Below are 27173 nucleotides of genomic sequence, written 5' to 3' on the forward strand. Positions count from 1 at the left end.
GGCTGGTTCGTGGGATGTCGAGGATGAGTCTGGCTGAGGCGTTCTGGATCCGCTGGAGTCTCTTCTGGAGCTTGGCGGTGGTACCGGCGTAGAGGGCGTTGCCGTAGTCCAGTCGGCTGGTGACGAGGGCCTGGGTGATGGTCTTCCTGGTCTCGGTGGGGATCCACCAGAAGATCTTCCGTAGCATGCGTAGGATGTTGAAGCATGCCGAGGAGACGTTGTTGACTTGCCTGGTCATGGAGAGGGAGGAGTCCAGGATGAAGCCCAGGTTGCGTGCATGGTCTGTCGGTTTGGGTGCGGTGCCCAGGGCGGGAGGCCACCAGGAGTCGTCCCACATTTACGAGAGATTAAACTATTGGCATTGTAAATGACAATGCCATTTATTTATGTTTTAAAAACAAAAATAATGTCATGAGCAATGCCAATAGCTCTAACTTTAACAAAGACGAGACTGTTGCATTGTAAATGCTTGTTTTTGTTTTTGTGGGTAGCCCTATAACTACTATGTGTTGTATTATGTTGGTTTGCAGTAAACATTTTCTAGATCTATAATCAAAACTCCATGAAGCTTAGAGTATTTACCAGTGCTCACTAATGGAAATTATTGCAAATATACTAGCATTGTACTGTTATACTCTGCATTATGATACTGAGGGTGGCTTTACGTCTATGGATACTATCTGCCATGTTATTAACATATTGTCGAGACAAGGTTGAGTAGGTTAAAGTATGCTGAGCATACGTCTTCTGTTAATAATGAATTGGAGGCGTAAAGGTGGAAATAGTGGTTATGGAATGTGAACGTTCTTTCGTTACCTTTCATTGTTTTTACTTAAGTAATAACACACGGGCTGAACCTGGTAATCCTCAGAAACTGGGTTTTTCTAATATATATTTTCTATATTGATTTTGTCGAAATCGTTTTTGTGCAACAAATCACTACTTAGTAAGAGACTAAAGATAGTCCTCTCCAAGCACTTTTTTTGAAGAACTAAAAGGTACACACCAATTCACAAACAGAAAAAAATTATTTTCTTTGACACTACAGAATAAAGATAATAACATATAGGTATTCCTTAAGGTGAGTTGTGACAGTGCTGTGGTAGCAAAGGCGACATAAAAAATAAACAGAAGTTAACAAACATACAAGTGCTTACAGATAAAAAAAAAAAAGAAAACCGAAATGTATCTTAGCAAACAGCTAACTCATTTTATGCTAATTTATAATTGGATCTGTCAGGACATTAATTCATGCAGGCATGGACGTTTTGACCTGTTTGTAGATATTTTGGAAGCAGGTCTTAATCAGAACAGGGGGAAAGGATATGCCTAAAACAATGGAAGAAAATTTACAGTAAATGATGTGTGTGTCAGTGCTTGACATACACAATAAATGTACACTACTCGTTGAGGCATATTTGGGAAGAGGAATCTGTGTGTGTATTACGTCATTAAGTAGCTTATGCAATGATAGGGCTAGTATAATGGTATCCTAAGAAGTTCATAAAATCACTGTTACTAAGTCTGGAAATGTGATATGTCTGCAAAGCGCATTTTGTGTCAGAATTTGGGAATGTATCAGGGCTCATGGTTAATACGGCCAAGAAGTGTGTCTTCTCAGTATCCTCAGAGGGCAGAATGTCTGAACTTGGTGAGTTGTGAATTAGCTGGGCTCCCCACCGTTTCATATACTTGGGGAAACACATTTGCCATGATACAAATGACCTTCGGAATATAAACCTTGATGGAGCACTGAGGTTTTTAAAGGGTAGCATGTACTTTTGGAGGTACCTGAGATTACAGATTATGGCGCTCCAAGCTTTCACCAAGAATGTTTATCCTACCTAGACTGTTTTACTACTTTACACATTTTCCTATATGTGTCCCGGCAACTTGGGTTAAACAGTTGGACTCGCTTATCAGGGATCTGATCTGTAATGGTGACTGGCATCGAGTCTCTTTTGAAACACTTTGGAGACGGATCTTGGATGGTGGTCTAGGAGCTCCAGACTATGGAATAAATGAAGTACCTGGCTCCGCAAATACAATGGATCATGGGATGATGGTTGGATAGGGTCAAAATGAAGGAGATGGACCAGCTTGGCAATGAGTGGAATTGAGGTGTCTTGTTTGCACATTTGATGCAGACATAAATGAAGACACCTAAACATACACAGCACTCAAGTGTTGACATATGTTCCTTATATGCCTCAGCCCTACCTTTAGTTGGGTTGCCACACAGAACACTCCTTAGCCTTTTCATTTTACATCAGCTCACACATTGGGCTGAAGCTGTTATTCTGGATGTGAGAGATTTTTATTCCGCAGGAACGATTGTCTCCCTGGGTACGTTTATTGAGGAGTATAGCTTGCCACCCCAGAAATGTTTGACTTATTGTGCACTGATAATGACTTTTGAGTCGCTGTGTGGCAGGAGTTGTGAGGAACCCAGGTGACATGAAGTACTGCAACTGCTGATGACAGTGGGGCCATGAAATCATCTGGTTACATGGTTTTATACAGAACTCCATACAATGGTGCGATAAGCCCTAGGTAGAGTTAAGTGGAAGTTGAATCTGGAGAGGAAGATTAATGATGGGGAATGGGAGGGAATCCTAGCTTATCTGCAGAAGGTGTCCAGAAATACTCAACTTAAACATATTCAGTTAAACTTCAAACACCAGACGTATCTTTCTCCTTATAAAAACAAATGTACATATGGTGGGAATCCCAGGTTGTACCCCAGATGCAATGTGCTGTCTCTAGATTTTTTTCATATGGTTTGGATGTATCCAAAGATAGGCTTTTTTGTACCCAGATACCTGTACACCTGAGAAGTACTTTGTACAGGGAAGTGGTATCTGCCCTAGAGCTGTTTTATTTGGGTAGTTTCCTTAGATCGAAGCCTAAGGAAGTGAGTAATAGATTCCTCAATTTGGCATTGACACCGGCTAAACTCCGAAACGCTCTCTCTCTTTTGGAAGGCTACTGGAGGCCCAATATATGATAGGTGGGTGGAGGATGTGGGCTGATGTGCAACGTCCAAGGAAGAGACTCTCCGACGGAAGGAGGCATGTGGTTACTGAGGAGACTGATTGCTCACTGGGGTGAGGTGATCCAAGCTTTTGAGGAACACTCTATGTAAAATGTAATAAATGGATGTGATTTCCCTGATAGCACAGATCTATAGTAAGATGTAAATTTGTTTGTGGTACAATACTTGTTTTTATAATGTGGCATCCTGTAATGTTTTTATCCCACTGTCTCTATACAGCAAGCATTCTTGTATATTTATTTATTTATTTTAAATTATTTTTATTGATTTTTTGAAAAACTCAAACATGGTACACATGTAGTCATACACATTTTGAACATCTCAATATGCAATATCAATACAAATCATTTGCCGACTTTGGATAGTAATATTCTACAAGACAGTAGCCAGCAAGTACTTGGTCGATCGAGTGTCTCCCAGCACAGCATAGGTATAAAGACAAAAACACTATTGCAGCACAGGAGTACAATAACTAGGGAGTGTGCAGGACCCGGCCCAACGCCGAGGGTCTGTACCTAAGAATATAGCATCAACATTCACAGTGCACTGGAGTTCTACCCCACCTCCATTTCAAGCATATCAGGGCAAAGCAAACCATTGCAAGCATCCCATCGCCATCCGAACATCCCAACACCTCACCTCACAATATGCACTGTATTCATAATGTCTTTGAGTACACCAGCCCCCTTCGCTATGCAAAAGCCTCTCAAAGTAACCTTAAACGTCTCCCAGACAGTCTCCACATTGTCAACAGAACCTTTATGACGCATAAAAAAGTCTTGTACTTCCTCCCTAAGCTCTTCCTGGAACACAGTGTGTAACAAAATAGTAGGCTGTAACCTACAGCTACCTCGTGGTGGACCATAATCTGACGCGGACAGGGTAAGCTTGACAGGTGCATGATCTGGGTAGGTCCTGGCCAACTGGTGCACCTGTAAGATCGCCGGGCAGAGTCCCATGGAAAGGAATATATTATCCAGGCGCGCCCACAACCCAGCATGTGCAGTAAAGTGGGTGCCTTCCAGGTCGTCTGGATGCAAATGCCTCCATGCATCTATCAAATTGCACTCCGTGAGTGTGGTATGTAGCGTCACACGTGTCTTAGTATAGTGATGGGGGGGGCAGGGTGAGATATGTCAATGTCTGGATTGCGTGCAATATTAAAGTCACCTCCCCATATTATGTGATTGGAACCAATGCCTAAGATTTTTACCCACAAATCTGTAAAATTCTGCGGATCATCCACATTCGGACCATAGCAGCAGGCCAGAGTAACTGAATCGGGTCCCAATCTCCCCCAAGCTAGGCAGTAACTCCCCTGTGTGTTCCACATGGGTCCCGCTAGTGTGAATTGTGTGCGCTTTTTTATTAGTATAGCTACGCCTCTCACACACGAGAATAGGAAGAAAAGATCCTGTGTTCCGCCCATTTACAGGCAAAGGTATTGGCATGCTACGGGTTATGTATCAGGTGTCTTATCTAGATAGGATAGTATTTAACGTTTCTTACGCGGATCTCCCAGCCCCCTTACATTCCATGTAACAATATGCAGCCTATCTACAGCAGTAGAGGTCATGGGTTCAGAAAGTCACCATCCCTGCAATCCTCGACCCAAGAGCGTAGTCTAGCCCCCAAAAGCGCCACATACAAAGTATCAGATCTTGTGCAACCTGCAAAACAGTGAAACCGCAAAACAATTGGCCACCTCTTGCAAAAGAAACCAACCATGTATATTGACGACCATGTGTTCCTTCCAACCCATCCAAACAACCCTCCCCCAAACTTGGATCCAAACACAACTTCGTAGCCTTCCTCCCCCCACCCACTGAAGCAACCCAATCTTGCCAGAATCCAGTACCCACCCCCCTCCCTGTCTCCCATCTGCAACAAACACCATGTTACACTCCCTCACATATTGTGAAATGTTCATCCGTGGGGGAATGCCCATTGGGGGACATGTTTAGACAGCTACGCATTCTCCCCGCTCCCCTCAAGCCTCCCTGCGATGGTGCGTCAGGCCCTGTGTTGGGGGAAGCGGAGCCTGGAACTTCAATATCATACAAGCAAATGAGTCACATTGGAAAGATCTCACCTTATTCCAGCCAATCTGATCATCGCACCACACCAGTCCGCAAAAGTTCACTCTATGGTGTATGAAAATATCCCTGGAGACAGTCATTCCAAGTCCTCATCGTCACCAACGCGATCAGGGCGCTGCAAGTCCTCCCGGCCTCCTCCACCTCGATTTGCCCGCTTTATTGATCGGAGAAAGTCCTCGACCTGTTGTGGAGTCGTGAAGAATCTCTGCTTCCCTTGATGTGTCAGTCTGAGTTTCGCTGGGTACAGTAGCGCATAATCAATTTGTGCCGCTCGTAATTTCCGCTTGACCTCCCCGAACTTGCGTCTATCTTCCTGTACTATGGGTGTAAAGTCCCGGTATATTGAGAAGGTGTTACCATCATACGTCAGCGTTTGCTTGCTCCTTGCTGCTCAGAGGGCCACGTCCCGGTCCCTATAATTTAGTAATCTGTCGAGGATGGGTCGCGGAGGGTTACCAGGTGTCGGACGCGGCCCGAGTGTTCTGTGCGCCCGTTCTACTATGAATTGCGAGGAGAATGCTTCTTTTCCTATGGCCGCCTGCAGTAACTTTTAAATATAATCCTCCATTCTACCAGTATTCATTGATTCTGGTATTCCTATGATGCGGAGGTTATTACGCCGACTACATGCTTCCAAATCCTCGTTTTTGGCTGCTATTATTCGCAATAGTTTGTCCATTCTTGTGAGCTGTGTTGTATGATTGGCAGTGACATCATCGACTTCAGATATGCGTCGGTCCGACTCTTTAATTCGGTCTTCGTGTCCGTCCAGCTTGTGCGCAATGGCATCCATCCTGGACGACATCCGACATTTGGGCTGTCTGGTGTCAGGTTTCCCCATATTTCTAGAAGTACACGGACCCCGGTGTATGCTCCCAGTATTCTCAAGCCGTTTCTCGCTGTCCTGCTTCGTGCGATGGGGTCAGGCTCCAAGAGTATGTGGCTGCCACCTCAACGCGCGACGACCTCTGCCTGCACTACTGTTGTGCTGCCCAGTGCTGCTTGGTGCTTCCCAGCTCGGTCCACCACACTTCGTTTACGTGTACAATCTTGCGTATGTCAAGGCAATGCACTACGGCCTTCAGTCACCCCTGCTGCTGCAGTACGGCGCCGTAGCACGGAATCCACGCACCTCTTGGAGTGCTAAGATTAAGTTACTGACCTCGGATCTCTTTAGGGCACAACGGCGGCAGGTTACCAGACCTGGGAGCCACCATCATCAACCGGACCCAAGCCTTGCGATGGGGGGAGGGTCCTCGCAGTCACCAACAACCCCCAAAACTCTTAGTGCCACCCCACAGGGCACCACTGCACGAGGGGGCCTGTCCACTCGTCGCTGCACGCCTTGCAATGCTCCACAAATGCCCCTCTCAGTTCCCAGGGGCGCTCTGCCCGCTCTCCACGCTCTTTATGGCCGGCAGCCCCACGGCTGAAATCCCACGACCAACAGTCGCCGCACTAGGCACCCAGATATTTGTCCACGGCTAGATGGGGAGGGGGGGAACCACAACCCCCGGCTCGCTCCAGCCACGTTCTCTCCCGATGTGCAGGCCTCACCCCCCCAGCGGTACTTATCTCTTCATTGCGGGTCTTCTGGGTGTCCGATCACCTCCCATCTCCTCAGGCTCCCAGGTATTTTTATTGTTGTTCACTGGCTCGTATCATTGCGCCTAATTCCTCGGGGGGGCGGAGGGTGAGGGGAGGCCCTTACAGCCGATCCCTCTGCTCAGGTGTTATCGCATACTACGGTAGGGCCCCCTCCTACGCAGCCTCAGTGTAGTCCGCACAACAGTGCCGAGTGCCGCCGCTGCCCCCAGCGCCTCCTACTAGCTCCGGTCTCTGGACCCAGGCCGCCAATCGTGTTGCGCCGCCCTCCGGCTCGGCGCACTCCCGCTCTGTCGGTTGCTGGACGCACGGCCTAGTGGCCACGTGGGAGGCCTCGGTCTATCCTGGCTGCGGCAGCCGATCCACAGCTCCTCTCAATTCCGTCGGGCAGCGCAGTCTCAGTTTCAAGTGCTCGGCGCGACTTTTGCCAATCTCCGATTCCATCCTACTTCACACTGAGTAGATATGGAGGCCGGCTCTGTATTTTGCCCAACATTCAGCGCATTCTGTGCTCAATCGCTTAGGATAAATGTAGGATATCGGTTCCAGGGAGCAGGAGCCTCACATCAGTGCGGGCATACTGCTTGCGCGCTCTCTAGCGCCCCCCATTCTTGTATATTTATATCTGTAAATTGCACTATTAGTATCAACCTGAAAATGGATGACCCTGACTTTTCTTTTGTTTTGCCTTGGTTTTATATAGATAGGTTTCTGTTAAATTTGGACTTAAGTTTCATGTATTTCTCATTTATAATATGACTGGAACTGTGTATGAGCTACAAGAGTAGCAGGGAAAAGAAAAATAAGATTTATATATGATTGCTGTAATACTGGAAATTCAAAGTACATAATGAAAAAACTTTATTTACCCGTCTCAACACCAACCATCAAGTGAGTTTGCCTAGAGCCCTCATCATGGCATGCTTACAATACTACAACGATATTTCAACAGGGCACCACAAAAACTGCAAAATGGGTCATAACTAAGCTGCCAGAATTTTCCTCAGCTTACTTTAGCCATACCTTGGTAAAATATACTTTCAAAGAGATCCACTTGCTTCCGTTCAGGGCAAGAATCTGGTAAGAGGTACTCTGCGGCATCAATACCTTGTCTTGAGGCTGAAGACCAGAATATTAGCAGGAACTGGCATCCCACTAGAGAAGAGGATGTGGCCTAACGGCTAGACCGGTCGACCTCAAAGCTGGGGAACTGGGTTAGAGTCTTGGCAGAGACATTAAACTTACTGTGATTTTGGGCAAATCACTTAATCTCCCCATGCCCAACAAAATGAATGTGTTCGTCTGTAACACATCTGGTGCTCATGTAAAGTGTTCTGATACCGTCGGGTCTAGCTCACGCTACATAAAACTAAAAAAAAAAAGAAGAAGAAACACAGGAGGCTACAATCAGTCATTGCACGCCTGGTCACCAGCAAGCCTTTCAAACGATGAAGCACAGAGACAGGACCTTTGGAGGTCTAGCCAAAAGGTTAAGATATGCACTACGCACTAACCTAATGGGGAAAGGGAACTAAATGCGTGCTCATAATTTAATTAATTATTATCTGGTATTTAAAGTTAGGAGGTTGTCCCAAAACTACTAAAATGGTATCAAGAAGTTCTAAAACTGTTTTATTGTGATCATCTTTTCCCAGAGACTTGCAGCTTTTTTGTGCATATGTATTGAACTTGAGTCTGTTTCTACTAACAGTATTTGACAGAGTTGTCCAGATTGCGTTTCAAAGCGATTTTGTATTTATCATTTGATTGGTAACTACAGTTTAATACATTGCTTACTTTTGCTTTTTCTTTTATAGTGTGTTTGATATTTCTGCAAACAAAAAATAATTAAAACATAAGTAAGAAAGCTTTACAGTTTTAACAATTATACGGGTGCCTTAATTATGAACTATAGCAGGAAAATACAATTTTACTATCTGTTGACTCCAGAAACTGTGACCACACTACTTCTCCGTTACTATTGAACTTTGCCACTGCTGAAGAACAATGTCCTCACAAATGTACCCTTCTCAGATCCTGTTCAGCCATTCTGCATGGTTCTGTAATCCACGGTTTACTACCAGGCTAGAATCTCGACCAGCTCTCCCCGGTGGAAAATGTGTTTACTCCGTGACTGGATGCCCTTTCCCAGTATTTCAATCCCTCAGAATACCTTTTGGAATATATTGAAAGACCTAACGAAGAGGAGATAGGAATCCTATTATTCACTAGTCGCCTTCAACATATCAATACCACAAACCTCCTTTAATGACTTACTCTCGGGGCCAGTTTCATAAGCAAAATACTATTTTTTTGGATTTCTTTTTTTTTCTTGACTCACCCAAATCTTAAACCAAGCACTAGTTCTGCAGTCTATTTTGCGCGCACAACCTTTCTAACCTGACTTACTTTGCCCACACAGAATAGATTACTATCTTGTAATACTCTTAAATTACTACTGACAGACATCTGTATTTATCTTTGCTCACAGTACGTAAAGCCACCCCGCTCCACTGAATGGTATACTGTTGAACTACTGCAAGTGCTTGTATGGTCCGTTTGCCCCTTTTAAGGGAGCTGTTACCTTGTATAAGAAACCATTGCTTGCGAGGGGGTGTGGTCTAACTGCCGAATATGGAAGCAGGCGTCATATAACGGGAGCTCCCAGCAGACAGGAGGGGCAATCTGGCATAACCCAGCCGTCTAAAGCCATATCCACCATATCTACATGTTCCTGGAGGGCAGCTAGAGAGCAGCTTTGGCAGTAGTCGTCGGCACTGGCTGTCGGATCACGCCAAGATGCTTGCTGCCAGACGCCAGGCTGGCCTCCCTGAAGCTGCGCAATTGACTTGTGGGGTTTGCCTGCTCGGGGGACCCGGTGACTTTGGACTCCTTCGGCATGTGGCCAGCTCGTGGGCCTGCACCCCTACCGCTCCCTCTATACCTAACTGATCTATGAGAATTGCTGTACCTGGGCGGTCCTCCTCCGCATCTTATTCACTCAGCATTCCTCCGCGGCCAGCGGAGGTGCGGTGAACAACTTATTGCTGCCCTGCCAGTGCTGAGCGGAAGTGGCTGGGCCGTTTGACCCCTAGAGACACTCCATTTGACTCAGGGGGCCTGCGTCCACACATGTGGGGCCGCCATCGGCGTAATAAGCCTCCCCTGCTGCTCTGGCATGCGATCGGTGCGCAGAGACATGGAGCACTACACCCCCCAGATCAGGGGGCTCCACCTTCTTAGCTGCTCCTAACCGCCTGTTGCCTGTGGAGCTTTGCTCCTTCAACCTCCCTAGACATACAGTGAGGCCTCATTAGCGGGCGGACGGCCCACTTTGCTGAGTACCACTACCAGGATCCTGCTTCTGCGGTAGTTTAAAGGTGAGGAGACTCTCCCAGGGAACTGCAGAGGCCAATCACAGTGACTTTTGGCTGCCCCAGTCGGCGTAGGCGGCCTCTGCCACCATGTCCGTTCTTGCAGATCCTGGGGTGACACAGCGCTCCCAGTGGGGGTCCGGAGTTCAGGGCAAGAACTGATACTTAGCACCCCATTGCACATTGCCTGTGCAGAGTCAAGAGGGAGCGAACACAGTGATCGGTGAAGAGCTCGAGGGGCCCGCAGCATCCTCCTCATCCATTTGGAGCATCCCCCAGGGCTGGGGAGTGGATGGAACTATCTAGAGGGGGGCCTTAACTGGTGAGAGAACTTGTGATTTGCCTCCCACTGTGCTGGGTCCACTACCAGTGTTGCCTAGCGAAGTACACTGACGACCCCCTCAGACAACCAAATCCCTGTGCCTTGAATATATTGTGTGGCCTGCCCTTCACCCAGCGGTAGCTCCATGAGATTCCTCCCTGCAAGACTGCCTGAGCCGACTCTCCCCGATTTTCCCTCTTGGGACTTTTGCCTGCAAGGGGGGACAGCGTTCATGTGCTGGCCCTCCACACATCAGTGCCTACACATCAACACGGACTGCTGCCATGGGCAGGCAGAAAACGTCCAAGGGCCAGTCCCGACCCCCCTTCGGCGATGCCCCATTCTCTGAACCTCCCAGCCCCAGGACGCTATCCTCCTTGCAATCGAGGTATCGCATACATCAGTGGAATCTAGAATAGAGAAAATTCAAGTGGAGCTTTGGTTGCCTTCGAAACAACAAGAAACTGTCCTCCAAAGTTACAGTTCTGGATCGCAGCATCGAGGACATATTACTACGGTTAGCGAATCAGGAAAATTCCCATGAGACCTCCTTGACAGTACAGCGGTTTGAACAACGTGCAGAGGATGCTGAGAGAAGTGCCTGACAGAATAATATTCAGGTTGTGGGTCTACTGGAGAGTTCTGTGGGATCAAGGCCCATGATTAGGATTCTCTATGAATGTCTGAAGTCATTCGCGCCAGCCCAGTCCCTCTCTCCTCACTTCTCCATGGAGAGGGCACCGAGTGCTGGCCTGCCGACCACCGCCGAGTGTGCCCCCCTTTCCCATGGTTGCTAAACTATTCCCTTACAAAGATAGAGACGGTATCCTTAAAGCGGCCAGACAGGCAGCTCCACTCAAGTCTTAAAACTGCTGGATCTTTATCTATCCCAACTACACCATGTTGACACAGCACCAATGTTTCTCGTTTCTGACGGTAAAGCGCCGCCTTTGAGACCTCAATATCCAGTACTCCCTACTATACTCGGCGAAGTTGAAGATCATTTATGACCAACATACTCACTTTTTCACAGAGCCCACCTCAGCCTGGGACTGGATGGAAACCCACTTCAAGGGGAGTCATCACTCCCCTGGCCGACAGAAGTAGTACACCTCGCCCTAGTAGGCGGAGGAGTCGGCGTGGAGGGCATGCAGCAGAGCTGGGTGAGCTTCTGAAGCACCCTCTCCACCAGAACTGTGACCGAGTCAACAATCAGCCTTACGGCAGCATTTGCACTCAATCTTCACCCCCTCCGAACACTGACTTTAGCTCTGCCCTGAGCGAGGATGGCATGGGCATGTATCTTTGGAAATGCAGGATTTTTGTCTGGTCCCTTGGGCACACCGCAGTCAGTAAATGACCTCATTTAGCGGCTCATACCTCCTACAGGAGAGTAGGCCTTGTTGGCTGGTAGCCAAGTCACCTCTGGTCCGGAACAGCTGCCTTGCTTCCTTCTTACGACCTGCCTCTCTGGATGCTACACCATGGACACCCTATCCTCTCAAGGATTGTGGCTAGATTGTTCTTCCAACAGAGCCATGATAAAAATTGCCCCCCTCATTCCGCAACATGGCTGTCATTAGCCAACACCCCTGATCCATGTACTGGTTTTTAAACTAGTGTTTGGGTGTACAGCCCCCAGCTGCAGGCTTATTGTTTTTGTTCAAGCTCTTGTTTGTTGCCCATGGTTATTTCTCTTGCAACACTAGTGATGCACCGTCCCCCCACATACTGCGGCGCACTCTAGGGATGGGTGGTTCTCTCCCGCCTCTCTCGCATCCCCCCCTGTTTCCCCCCCCCCCCCCCCCATACCTGACTTCCTCCTATGACAACCTGATAGATTTCTCATGCTTAATGTGCATTCAGCCCTCCGCCGTTACTCAGTTTACTCTTACATTGTGCCTTTCTCTGTTCGAACCTACTCAGAGGGAGGGACCGACGACAGTCTAAAACCAGGGCTTGGTGCTGATGGCCATCCCAGCCCTCATTCTAATTGGGTAGCACAATTCGCAATTTAACACTAGTGGCCAAGTTAGATCAGTCCAGGATTGATGATTGGTCGCGGGACTCATTGAACACTGTCATGCCAACTAAACTCATTTGTTCAGCCAGGCCGGCCCCTTGATTTATGGAGGCAGTTCAGAAAGAGAAATCTAGGTATAAAGGCCTGGAGAGAACCTGGAGAGTCACTTATGATGAGGACATTAAACACAAATACAAAACTTCTCTGAGAAGCTATCATGCTTTCTCTTTACCGCACGGGCCACTTTTTATTCAGTTCAAGTTACTTCAGCCCAAAACTGTCTCAAAACTCTCTTTAGAAAAGTCAAGGAGCTTTCCGACTCTAATAATGTTGCACCAGCACTGTCCCAGTGTAAGTATAAAGAATTGGCGCTTTTTTTAATTACAAATGTGCAGGACACTCAACTCTCAATGACAACAGTCAGTAGGGTTGACTTCCAGCCTGGCATCAGTTTGCTGTCTCTGAAGTCCTGAACACCTCAGTCACCACACTTTTCCACCAGAAACTGAATTCATGGGGCACGATGGGCTTGCCTTTGTTCCTGTTGCTGGTACAATCCTTATGATCTGGCTCCCCTAAAGAGCCTGTCCACCCCCAGCCAAACTCAGCACCCTGGACCCGGATATCATAGTCATTAGTTGGACTCCTCAATTCCTTCTTACAGGCGGGGCAAATAACATAGCTATAGAAACATGTCATGGTTTTGCCTCTTCTGAAGAAACCTAACTTGGATCCTTCCAACTGGCCCAATTGCAGACCGATTTCTATGCTCCTAATTATGTCTAAAATCTGGAGAGACATGTCAACAAACAGCTCTCCGTCTTTGTGGAGTCTCAAAACTATCTTCATCCCTCTCAGTCAGGGTTTAGAGCAGGACACAGCACCAAATCTGCCCTTTTAGGAGTCTCATAACATCTCAGGCGACTCCTGGATGAAGGCAAGACAGCAGCGCTGATCTTGCTCGATCTCAGTGCTGCTTTCAGTACTGTTTTGCACGCTACACTCTTAGAGAGACTGGCTATCTTAGGTCTCCAAGGAACAGCTTTATCCTGGATGGCACCTTTTCTAAAATGCTTAACTTTCCAGATTTCCTTGGCAAGTGTCTCTTCCTCATGATATGCCCTCACCTCCTGGGTTCCCAAGGTTCATCCTTAAGTTTATCCGTAACATCTTTGATCACCCACTGGCTGACCTGATCCGAAACTTGTGGCCTTACCTTATTCTCTTATACATATGACACACAAATCATCTTCTCTCTGACATCCGCTCAGAACCACAATCCTGAGGATTTGAATTCCTGCTTGGGTCTGGTTACCTCATGGATAAATAATTATTCACTTAGGTCAATGAGGTCAAGACCAAGTGACTGGTGTTCGCAAGGAACCCGTCCCTTTTGGGCCCACAACACTAAACTGAAACCTTGGGTAGGCTTCCTGCCCCGGCTCATAAGGTTAAGGACTTCGGCTCTCTGCTGGACGAAAAGCTATCTATGAAGCTTCAGGTAGAGAAGGTGGCTGCTACCTACTTCGCTGTCCTGAAATGGCTGTGAAAAATCATCTGGATACTTACATTGTCAGCCCAAAGGACAATCATCCAAGCACTCTTTTTTTTTTTTTTTTAAATTTTCAAAACCTTTATTGGCAAATGTGAGCATGAACACAGCTCAGTGCCTACAACCAAGGAATGTCCGGCAGAGCTTTAGAGTAATCATCAGGCATCAATCCATAACACAGAACGAAATGCGTATTAACACAGCATGCCGCCACTTCGGGCCGGCCGCCCGCCCTTAAACTAGTGTCAATGTGACCACTATCAGGATTGGTAACAAGGCCCAGAGACCTCTGAAAAGACAGAAACGTGCATAGTAAGTCAAAAGTGTGGACCATGTAGTAGCGTTCTGCTCTTTACCTTACACTCAAGGTACAATATGTGGTAAACCTTTTATTATTTGTTTTTTTTTCTCCCCCTCCCCCATTTTTTTCCCCTTTATTTATTAGTTTTGGGCAGTGGTCATCTTCAGGACAATAGATCCAACTAAGCACACAGTCACCTTGTAATCGCTCCAGGCATAAGAAGAACCCCTCTGAACAATTCTAGCAAGCGAGCAGTTGCAGAGCAAGAATGAGGACACTGGAATCCCCGGCTGTCCCTAACGTGGTCACTGTGTAGGTACCTGTCGCACAAATTTTAGTGAACTCAATGAAGACTCTCTCCACCCCCCATTCCCCATCCCCCACCCTTCCCCCCACAACTCTCCCCATCCATCCCCCCCTCCCGCTGCCGAGTCTGTAACCCCCGTGTGGTCTGGTTTCCTACTTGATGGTCAAAAAGAAAGTCAGATACTGTAAGCATAGGCCTCTGCTGTTTGTCCCCTATAATGGGTCACCCTGTGTCGCATCGCCTTGAGGCTACGCCACATCTTGTCCCGAGTCTTCCAAGTCTGAGTCAGTTGAGGTCAAAGGGGTATCCAGTCCCACCAGCTCGTCATCCAAACACTCATATTGTCAAGACTGTACTATGGTAATATTCTTTATTTGGGGCTGATCAAGCCTCCATAAGCTGCTGCAAGTAGTCCAAAGCTCAGCTGCTAGGCTGCTCTATAGACTCCTGAAGAGCACTTCAGCCTCTTCTTTCCTCTGTGAGTTTCATTGGCTAAAGATGGAGAAATGGATTCAATTCAAAGCCCCGTGCTTTGTGCACAGAGCAAGATCAGGAATTGCCCCCAATATCTTCATAAAACGGCGAGACAACCTCAGCTAGCTCGTCCTCTACGATCCAGTGAACTTTCCCTGTGCCTCATTCCCGGAGCCAAATAGACACGCTTGGGAGACCTGTCCTTCGCATGCTTGGCCCTAAGCTTTGGAATGCCTTACTGGAACCCTGAGAAGTTGTACCTTACTGTCTGTCTTTCGAAAAAAGCTGAAGACCTGGATGTTTTGAGACCGCATGGCCTGGTCAATCTCTACCTGTTGCTAAAGTGCTAGGAAACCCTGTGTGAGTAGCTGAGCGGTATACAATAGTTCTAATAATATTCATCAAACGTGAACAACCGCACCTCAGTTTCCTGCAGGAGACTCACCTCAACAGTAGGAAACTCCAGCGACTTAGAGGCTGGTGAGGCACAATTTATGGCACGTCTTACTCTGCATATGCTTGGGGTACCTTGCTTTGGATCCGCCCAGGCACACCCTTCCAAACTCGCAGCACGGTTATTGATGCAGTGGGGAGATACGTCCTCGTACAGGGCCGGTTAGACGGCGACCCAGTCCTTCTGGGCTGCATATACACCCCAAACACAAAATAAGCAGCTTTTGGGCCTCTCTCTCTCTGGATTCCTAGCTTAATGGGTAGACATCCCTTGAATATTAGGAGGGGACTTTAACAATGTGCTGGACCTCTCCCTTGACCGTTCCCATCCGCGCTCCCTTAAGACCCTGTATGCCACCACTCTCCCACTGTGCCCAACAATGGTCTCTCCTCCATGCCTGGAGGTCTTATGACACACACCTTCGCCAGTACTCCCAGTATTCAGCCCCACCTGGCGTATATATGCCCGGTTGGATCGTTTTTTGTGTTCCCCAGACTTGCTTCCACGACTCAAGCACTCTGATTATCTGGGCTGCATGCTCTCTGATCATGCCGCTCACGCAGTGGACATGGAATGGAGGGCACCACACACCCCAGTCCCCACCTGGAGCCTACGCAAAGACACAGTAGATGATTTGATATAACGCGACACCAATTGCCCCACCCAGTCAGTACGGAAAATTATGCCCCTGCCACCACCCGAACCGTTGAGAGGGACTCCTTTAAAGTTGTCACCAGGATGTTTTGTATTCAGAATATAGCCGTGGTCCATTGGAAATTGACCAGGGCACTTCAGGACACTAAGGAGGCGCTGACCACCCTTGTGTTATATTTTAAATCCCGACTTTAATTCTCTCCCAGCGGTGCACTCTACATATGTAAATAATGCTTACTAGGATGATCAATATGTGACCTCTAAATCTTATTGTCTTATGTAACATTTTCTGTAAATTGATTGGCACACTTGCATGATTTATTGTCTCCACGTAATGTGTGTGATGCAAAGCGCTCTTGCACTGTACATTTGGACGAGGAGTGCTATAAAAGAATTAAAACAAAAAATGGTTCAATGCTTTTTAATTGCTATTTGTATAATTATTCATACAGGTACATGTGTAATGGTTATGGTGTATGCATATTTTTTACGTGTAGGGATTGAAGAAAGACAAATCATAGTTTCTCTTAAATTTTTGTGAAGTGATAACGAGCTGTGTGCCTTTATTTCTTCCCAATACATTAGCATCTAGGTGTTATGTTCTAGATCACTACCAGCCACAGTGATACTTAAGCAAAAGAAGGGTTGATTGCCCTTTAAATTAGGTTTTTCATTTGAGCTCAGCTGGAAGTGAAAAAAAGAAATCCCCCCCAGCATACGCTGCTCCTCCATATAGAAAGCAGACAACCTAGAGGTGCTGCTGTCCATGTCCTGGTGTATGCAAATTACTCCATGACAGATTCAACATATTTCATTGTTTTGCAAGGTGCAGTTTCTGTTGTTTGTGTCACCTCAGTGCACATTCTGTAGCCATTGTGGTGGGGCACAAGGAGGGTGGAGGAGAAGGGGGCACCGGGCAAATAGCGGTTGGGAGCAGGCCCCACCTGCTCCCCCCCACGGAGAGATCGCTGTGTGGAACCCAAAGAAAGTTCCAGAAGATCTGGAAACCAAACTTGGCACTGCCAAATTGGAGTCACCAGCATTAGCTCGGCAGCCTGCCTCCAAACCTGAGCCAACTTCCTGACCATCACGATAAATGGCGGGAAGGCATCCAACATATTTTGCAACCCGTCCTGCAGAAACAATAGAAAAATCAGGGCAGCCAAATAAGAACCAGTAGTAACCATGGGTAATAATATATATGCATAACAGTGGTACTCTACTGTCTCATTTATAGGCAGTGCAACACATTTCTTAATAGAACACTCAGCATGGTTAACATGGTTCAACAAATTTACAACCCACCAACGTTAAAAAGATGCACGTATCCCAAGTGATTAATCAAACCGTGAGAAACCATATAGAAGTGGATATACATGTGTGTATATATATTGACAAGTGATTCAACTCATGGATATCAAACTGGATATATAATTTATATACCACAAAGCTATATTCCTCGTCACGTGAGGCCAGACCCTGCCTGTTATAGAGCTGACAACGTTTCAGCTCTGTTATTGATTTTCTTGATCCTTTTCAAGACGAAAGTGATGGGGACACAGACTAAACTTGAGCATAAATCTATAGATGGTTAGGTCGTAATAGGATGCAAATAATATTTGTAATTCTAGATAACTTATAGGAGTGACAAAACTTTAGGGATGGAGTGTTGTCCATATAGTAGATTTTTTTGGTACATGCTTCCCACCTCTTGATCTGTTTGGTCCTCCTGCTTGTTGATGAACTCGAGCCTATGTTAATATCGCTATTGTTTTAGGGCCTTGTCAAACTCTGTATGGAAAACCTCTGATGCACCCAAATATCCCTTATCAGTTGGTGCAATTTGTGTGTGAACAAGGCCAGATGGCTAAAAAGTCTTAGATGAGGAAAATCATTTATCTTTTCCTGTGAAGCCCTGGGAGCATTTAGGGCTGTCTTCGTCCAGAGCCTCTTGATGGGAAGAAACCGCCATATCCCTTCACATCCTACTACATATTGCTTCTTCTGGAGCCCTGCCCCTACTGGTATTCTTGATTGGCCTGATGGCCCATCGAGCTGTCTCTACCTGTACCAGTCCCTCCGAAAACCTTATTACCAAAGACCTTCTTAAGGGACACTTGGACCTTGTCCAGTGAAGTTACTTTTGCTGCAAATTTACCCAACTCTTTCGAAAAAGGTCCCCTAAACAGACACACTTGAGCAACCAGGCTGGTCTTGGGGAAATGGCAGGTCCCCAGTTTGGATTAGCCTTCATCAGAAGGGAGTGTCTAAACTCTGCGGAGAGAGCGTAATTGGCATTACTGAGGACATCAAAGAGATTCTCCTGACAATCACAGCATAATCCGCTGATCGCCTTCTTGGTGCATTTAATAAATTTGGACGGGAAGGAGGCCATGTTATGTTGATTTCAGGGACGAGGAACATCTTCCCCTCCAACGAAAAATAGCAGCACACTGCCTTGAAGGGATGATGGGGAAGAAACCATTCTGTTCAATCAAATCTGAAAGTGCACCCTCCTACTTGGCTCCCAAAAGTTTTGCATTCAGTAGCAGATTTCAGTCTACTGGAACCTCCTTCCTTGTCAGATTCATCCACGAAATTCACGTCCTTGGTCCTCTCTTCAATGCCAGGGGTCTCCTTCATGGGAAGAACATTTGTTGGAAGAGTATTGGCAGAATTTCGAAGCTCAGCATCCTTCCAGGTAGAGGAATCACAATGTCTTGAACACCACGTACAAGGCCTTTTTACGCACAATATACAAATGCCGTTCTATCTTCATCCACTGGGCGACAGGGCTATCTGCATATCCATAACACAGCTAAGCTATACGCACATCACAAGGATGTGTTCTGTTATACATAATGAGCATCCCAAAAGGTTAGCAGACGAGGCACTTCAGCTGACACCGAGGGTCCCTGCATGCTGAGGCTTCACCACGCAGGTGTCTGACATCTCAGTGAAGGGTGTCCAATTAATGACCAAGACGTGCTTCTACATTCTCTCCTGCCAGGTAATGGAGTTGTATGGTGCCTTGGGGGGATTCTTGGCTTCACACCTACCCACACTCTAGGTACACTCAGAGAAGGATTTGCATAGTAGGAATGCTCCTGATTACTACTTTGTATATACTTTTGGTGCTTGCAATAACTTTAATCTGCTTCTGTCTACTGATTATAGAAGCACATGTATTCTATACAAGTATAACTTTGGTTAAATAAATAGATTGAAAACGTCCCACTGTGTATTATTTGTATATTTGTCTGAGCACACGTAAGCACGAGTGACCAAGCAAAAGGTTCTGATCTGTCACCACGATCACTGAGGGGTCAGGTTGTCTTGTTAAGTAGTTGCCGAAACCATTCGCTCTCTGGTAAGGTTAGTGGAGGGCTTCTGGTGGCACTGTGAGCTAACTGGTCTCCAAGCCAATATATCCTGCGTGGGCGCTTGGAATCAATCTAGGCACCTCACCCAATGTTTGCTGTCCATCAAACGCGCAGATCCTACGGATTAGTGGAAACCACACAACAAGGCCTCTAGTCAAAAGAAGCAAATGTTATTGGGTTGCCGAGCAGGGAAGGAAGCAGCATAGTAAGCTCACCAAAATATTCTGGAACTTCCATAAGCAAAATACCTGTAAGGAACAGAAAAAAAAAAAACTTGAATTACTTATTCAGAAATGTATTGTTAACGACAGCTTTGATGATTTACGCATACATACCACCCAACCAATATTAGTGACATTATTATTTTGTATTATGACCTTTTATATGACATCATTTTATTGACAACCGTACCTGTATTCAACAAGTATTTTATGGGAGTGGTGCCCTCTATGTGTATGAATATCCAACTTCTCAGTATTGGGTTTGCTTAACCTATGTATATCATGAAGGTCTCTTGTAATCCTTGTCAGATCATTTTTGAAGAAACCCATCCCATTCCGTTATGTGTAATTCTCTGCCATCTTGACTTTGTTGGCTTAAAGCTGTCTCAACTTCCGCCCGGCTTGAGAGTTCCTTTATCCAGTGTGCCGCCCACATTGATTTGCCCCTCTTCCCTGACATAGCTCACCGTCTCTTGGCAAGGAGTACCGCAAAGTTGGTAAACTTACTTGACTTTTTGTTCCCCCTAGTTCTTATCCTTAAACCTCTACGATCATGTCTTGGGCTACGAACATTCATAGTGTTCATCCAAATAAAATTGTTATGAGAGTCAGGTCATCTCAGGCAGGCTATAGGTGTCAGATATGATTGGAGCAGTATGTAATACGGTATCAGTTTGAACCTATCATTCTATGAGACCACTTTCGGATACTCAAATGTAAATTGCAATTCCCTGTACTTCAAAACTACTGATTATCTAAATCAGACTATCAGAAACAGATTATTCAATTTAGTAATTAGTAATTTGATTTTTCAAAGATAATTTTGTTGTAAATGGATTTTGTTTTTTACATTTTACAGGCTGTATGAGATGGCTGGATAGCCAAGCAGTGGGGCAAAATGAACAAGGCAAAAGCAACAGCAGAAAAGAGGTACGTTTTAGACACATTAAAGTAACTCTTCTTTGCTGGAATTAACTTCTACAGTCGACTTTGCTAGAACATATTTTTGAGCACTACTGATGTTTTGTGAATGTTAAACACTACCCTTTTATTCGTATGTGGGCTTATCACAGAATACGATGTATGTGTCTAATGATTTCACTAGGTAAATTGCAAAATAATTTGGGTATTGTTTCAGTGAGTACTCCAAAATATTTGCTGTTTAAAAGTGGTGCCTTTTTAGGTCAAGCCTTGGCAGCGCATGCGCTGCTCTGCGAGGCATGCTGCATTCAGGTATGAAATTGAAGCTCTGCCCATTTTCCACCCATCTTTTTAATTGGCTCTTGTCACTGTCCTTTGTAAACTGTGGCTTTTCATTGGTCAATAGGCTTAGTAGTCCCTACTTAGTACCGGCTTGTCTCATCTTGTAAACTCCCATAATCACTGGCCCTCTTACGTGCATTGTTACTCTGTAGGCTTTAATTACAGCCTCAGAGCACTATTTTCTTTAATGACTTTCTCTTGCTTGCCATTTCAGGCAGGACATGCTCTCAACTGCTTTAATTTTTTTAACCAGCGAATGCCTTCCTTTATGCATCCCTCGCCATATTAATTAATTTTTTTTTTCTAAAGTGCCGCAATTTTCGCGATTTAACTTTGAATATTATTTGTGAAAGCGCGGCATGGGGCGATTAAAAAAATAAAAAAAATTGTTAACTTCTCAAACAAATGCTTTTTTTTTTTGTAAAAGCACACCATACAGCGCTTTCACTTTTATGGCGGACACGCACCTTTATTAAGATGAGCCAAGTCTAAAGAAAGGAGCGTGGCCGCCATTAAAGTGAAAGCGCGGCATGGGGCGCTTTTACATAAAATAGTTGACCGATTATCCGGCCCCCCCAACTCCTCCTAAAGATCATGCTTCCTCAAACCCCTTAGCCATGCTATGAAGTCTCCTATGAGTAAATCATTCCCCTCCCGGGACAGGTGAACCCCATCATTCAGATACATGTGATCGCCCCGAATACACCCATGAGGAATGCTATGCAACTGCGCAGAGCGAAACAATCTACCAATTTTATTGTTCACCCTCTTTACTGAATGGTTCAGTGCTGACACCGAAAGGCCCCCCCGCCATACCTTCCTGGGAATCATGTGGGACCAGGCAATCGTGCACCCTGGGATTCTTTTCGCCAACCAGCTAACAGCAGACAAAACTTGTTCAAACAACACTCGTCTACCCAGTGCCACCAAGTCATTGCCCCCCAGGTGTACTATGACTACAGATGGCGGTGACCTTTGCCGCCCCAAGAGACCCTCAACAAATGACTCGAATTGGTCAAAACAGAGCCCGCCCTTCCCATGGAAGGTCACTCTGTACCCGTATTCCCCAGCTGCGCGAGTCGCGTCACCTGCTTTGAATACGTCCCCGGCGCGCCTCACATATGAGTGGCCCACAACCCATACCACTCTCTCTCCAGTCGGTGATCCTTGACCGCTGGTCTCCTGGTGCTGGGTCGACTGCAAATTCCGCCCCGCGTGACAGGCTCGCGAAACTGTAATCCAAACAAAAGACAAGAAGCGTGAGTGCATGTCAATTGATCATTACAACATGTGCAATCGCACATACCTTTTGAAGCAATTCGAGGACCATCGTCCCAACTGTTTCACTTCCTCCGCACTCTGACCCCTGGCTGTAGCCTCAGTAGCAGCCCCTATCCTAAAGGAGTGGGTCCCAAAATCGCACGGGTCCATGCCCGCAGCAGCGATTGTCAGTGCTAGCACCCTCTGGAACTGAAACCTCGTCAGTGGGGGGCCATCCTTGTGCCTCAGCAAACTCCCCCCCATGTAGCCGCCCTTAGTGCCAAGTATTCCTCTATACACTTTATTGGGCACGTGGGGGACCCTCGCGCGCGCTGCACGACAACACTATCTCCCATAGCCCCCTGGTCGGTCTTGGACCTGGCTATCGAGACCACCATCGAATCACCCCTAATTTGGACGTGATCCCTGCACAAGCCTCCCTCAACATCTTTCTTATTTCTTGCGACCAGTTCGCTCACCCGCATAGCCCCATGGAATGCTAATGCGAAAGCTGCCCGGAACAGAACTGCTTCGAAATGGGAGGAGCACGTCTCATCCAGCTTTGCTAAAGCAGAGACAATCTGTGTAACCCAATAGGGCGTCTCACATCTTGCTTGCGACCCTCGAGGCGCTGCCAGCCGCGAAGGGCCTTCTTAACCAAAAAGGAATCTGTTGGGTCTCTTATGCCATGCACCTGGGCAATGAATGAAATGGCCGCCCTATGCCTACTGGCCGTTGCCGCTGATCGGCCTTCTCTGTGCAGCGCTACCAGGAACCCCAGGAAGGCTTCCTCCTGACCCCAGCTCTGACTCCCTGTTGGACCCAAAAATGCGCAATAGGAACGAAACGCTCCTTCGTATACCTTCCTTGTCCTGGGGGCTAAGCTTGCTGCCACGAGGTCTTGTAGTCCGGGGCACCGATTAGCCATAGTGCTTCGGGGAATGGTGCCGCCACTAGGTCCGCTGTAGGCAGATAACCCCTGAACTCCTGCATATGTGAACGAGAGAGTGCATCAGCTGCATGATTCAGTACGCCTGGCACATGTTTCGCCCTAAACTGTACATTCAGTCTCATGCAAAGCAGCACAACTTCCTTCAACAATCTCAAGATCCATTTGCAGCGTGCTGCCTGTTGGTTAATGCATTCGACCACAGTCATATTATCAGACCAAAACACCACTGCGAGGTCCCTGAAGTTGTCAGGCCATGCCATCAGAGCAACCCAAATGGGGAATAACTCCAAGAACCCAATGCTACCTGTGAGACCGCTGGAGTGCCACCAGGCCGGCCATGTTTGTGCCGACCATCGATTACCTAAGATGGCGCCAAATCCCACGCTCCCCGCCGAGGTCAGTCCACAGACCTAGTTCATCTGACGATACTGGCGGCTTGTTCCACACGACTCGACCGTTGAAGTCCGCCAGAAATGCCAACCAAATGCGCATATCCTGGCGAACCTCTGCCGACAGTCTCGTACGGTGGTGCCCCCCTTTGAGACCGACCGTAGCTTGTGCAATAGAGCGTGAGAAGGGGCGGGCCATAGGTATTACCCTCAAAGCAAAGTTAAGCTGACCCACTGTTTGCTGTAACTGGTGCAGGGTCACTTTCTCTTTACCCAGGCATTGCATCAAGGAAGCCCTAAACATGGCCACCTTTTCCATCGGTAAACGGAAACATCCCTCCACAGAATCGAGCTCAATTCCCAGAAACTCCAGTGAAGTAGATGGTCCAACCGTCTTACCTGGTGCCAGTGGGACTCCAAACTCCCTCATGAGGATGCAGAAGTCGTGCAGCGCCTGCGCACATCTCGTGTCGCCGGCTGCTCCCAAGAACAGGAAGTCATCGAGATAGTGCATAACATGCCCATGCCCTGTGGCCTCGGTGAATGCCCACTCTAAAAAACAACTGAACATTTCAAAATAGGCACAAGAAATGGAGCAACCCATAGGCATGCATTTATCCATGTAATAACTTCCTTGAAATGCAAAACCTAGTAAGCGCTGATCCTGTGGGTGTACCGGGAGCAACCGGAACGCCGATTCGATATCTGATTTCGCCATCAGCGCCCCGGGGCCCAGGCGATTCAATATGGCCACGGCCTCATCGAACGATGCGTACCGTACCGAACAGACTTCTGGGTCAATGGCCTCGTTCACCGAGGAACCCCTTGGAGCAGAGAGGTTATGGATAAGTCTAAACTCCCCTGGGTCTTTCTTCGGGACAACCCCTAACGGGGAACAGCTGAAATCCGCCACCGGTGGCCGATCAAAAGGCCCTGCCACTCGCCCTAAGCTGACTTCCTTTGCAATTTTTCTCTCTACCACACTTGGATTATGTTGCGCCGATAACTGGTTTTTACAAAAAGAGTTCCCTCGAAAATCCCCCGCCGGGATGTGGAAGCCGTGCAAGAATCCCTTCCTCAACACCCCAGCGGAGACATGATCAGGGTATTTGTTTAACCAAGGAGTCATAGCCATGAGATCAACGGGTGTAGGCAATTGGTCACAACGTCCTACCTTACTCCTGCTTGGACCCTCCCTTTCCTCCCGCCCCGTTATTTTTCGATCTACATGAACTCTCTGGGTGTGAGGAATTCCCACAGCCCGCACACACATGCTTGAATCTACATGTTCCTTGCGGTCTGTTACAGTTGCCTCGATTGAAGCCCCAACAGACCCCCCGCTTGCCGCCATTCCCGCCGGTTTTCGGCTGGTGATAGATACCGGTGCCTGCTCGAAAGGGCACCACGGGCTTTTGGCGGAAGACCCCAGACCCACTCCCACCCGGCGAAGGATGTCCCTGACGCCCCCGGCAGGAGCTGCTTATGCCATGAGACCGAGTCGAGGCAGTCCCATGTCAGAGAGGCATCATATTCTTTCGCTTTTTGGAATTTCATGTCATAACCTTTCCATTCCTCTCCCTCATACATTGCATAAAAATCCATAATACGAGTTTGATAGCAAGACAGTTCAGTTAACACCTCGGGTTTACGTTCTCCCATAACTGCAGTAAAGATTGCAAAGGCCTTCGCCCAGTTCGTTATCGTTTCATCAACCCTGAATTTCGCCATCTTGGCGCGCCACACGCTCGGGTGCCACAAATCTTTCTGGGTTTTAGCATACTCCATCTCGCGATGGTCAGTTAATAGTGAAAACATATTGATATACTTGTCTCCCCATATTAACTCTTTTGTGGCCATAGGGATGTGCTGTGCCACCCTCTCCCGCCTTGAGGGTAATGAGCCCTCCCCCGCCACTGGCAAAGCGAGCTTACCCGGTTCGGTCGTTGTTCCCGCCGTTTTCTCGAGACCAACTGCAGGTCCTACTGGTGTCACCTGTGGGGGAACAAGAGGAAGATTCGCCTTTGCGGCATCTCGCGACTGCCGCAATTGCTGGATTAGTAGCTTGGCCTCTTCGGCCGTGTCTCCGGGCGCCTTGGCACTCCCTGCCTTTGTATTGAGCCATGCGGCCAACTGGGTGGCCAATTCAGGAGGCATATCTTCATCGTTAGCGGGGGTAATTACTACCGGGATTGGTTGACCCGCGTCTGGGATTGGGACCGGGTTGTCTGCCGGGGGTATCTCTGGGACCGGAACCTCTGGGACCGGAACCTCCCCTGAAACCGCCCTCCTCTTGACCCGCTTCCCCCTACCCTCGGGGACGATTCCCGGCAAGGCCGGGCCTATTACCTTCTTAGGGTTACCAGGATTGCTGAGTGCAGCCAGTTGTTGCTTGACCTCCGCCAAACCTCGACCGATCATGGGACTTGACCGAGTTTCCGCTCCATGCCAGCCATCCGGTTCACCAACATGCGTAGCACTTTATCCGTCTCAGAACCCTTTCCTGCTTTCTTGCCAGGCATGGTTTCGATTATCCGCTCCTAGACGATCAACGAGGTCCTGGACTCTTCGCCTTCGAGCAACTGAAAGAGAAACACAAGAATTACAAGTTCTCAAAATTGCTGCTTGTTCCGTCGAGGGCTCACGAGCAACGAGTGGGTGCAGCCTTCAGAGCGCAGGAACAAGAGGACGCTTCTTCAGATTCCCGCTCAATTTATTCTTCTGCGGGAGGGCGTGTACCCTCCTCTGGTACGCCTACTGGGCGTGGTCATCGGTGTAGGTGTCTAGGACAACCCCTCCTGGGCGGGAAAAGGCGCGCCCTGGCTACGCCGCTTCGGGCATACCAGCCGAGACACGCCCCCCGCCCAAAATGGTTTCCCGGGAGGATCGGGGCACCCAACCATACGTTCGGGGGGACCGAGTGGTCGCCCCTTTCCATTAACTTAGCAAACAAATGTTTTTTTTTGTTGTAAATGCGCCCCATACAGCGCTTTCACTATAATGGTGGCCGCAATAGGTATCGCATTTGCGAGACCTATTAAGCTATTGGCATTGTAAATGACAATGCCTTTTATTTAGGTTTTAAAAACCAACACAGAAATAAAAGGCATTGTCATTTACAATGTCAATAGCTTAAACTCTCGCAAATGCGAGACCTATTTCATTGCAAATACTTGTTTTATTTTATTATACTGGGAGGACGTGCTGGCTGCTATCCGATAGTGAGAGAGGGTTACACTGGAAAGGAAGTCTGAGAACATTTATGTGTTTCATGCTTGCTTCTGAGCTCCCTTGCATTGCTAAATAGATTTGATTTCTGTTTACTATCTGGCTTTTGGTGTTGGCACATTCTGACCTGGCCTATTCTTGTCCTGGCTGTTCTTCTTTTTTTTTTCTAGATATATTTATTAATAAGTGAGTGCCATTACACGGGTAGAAGGCATTGGTCCTACGAACAAACAAGTAGTGAGTTATGATTAAAGCGGCCA

General features: G+C 47.4%; 1 protein-coding gene across 2 annotated transcripts in view; it reads left to right on the top strand.

The window, feature by feature from the left end:
- AGTPBP1 (ATP/GTP binding carboxypeptidase 1) overlaps positions 1-27173 on the top strand; it is a 1139154-nt gene that overhangs the window by 73929 nt on the left and 1038052 nt on the right. For both annotated transcript variants that reach the window (XM_086961295.1, XM_086961296.1), the window contains exon 2: positions 20684-20754. In XM_086961295.1, the coding sequence (XP_086817421.1) occupies positions 20723-20754 (32 nt within the window). In that variant the 5' untranslated portion in view covers positions 20684-20722. The remainder of the gene's footprint in view (positions 1-20683; positions 20755-27173) is intronic.

Source organism: Lissotriton vulgaris, chromosome 3_1 (genome assembly GCF_964263255.1).
Source record: "Lissotriton vulgaris chromosome 3_1, aLisVul1.2, whole genome shotgun sequence".
Lineage (NCBI taxonomy): Eukaryota > Metazoa > Chordata > Amphibia > Caudata > Salamandridae > Lissotriton > Lissotriton vulgaris.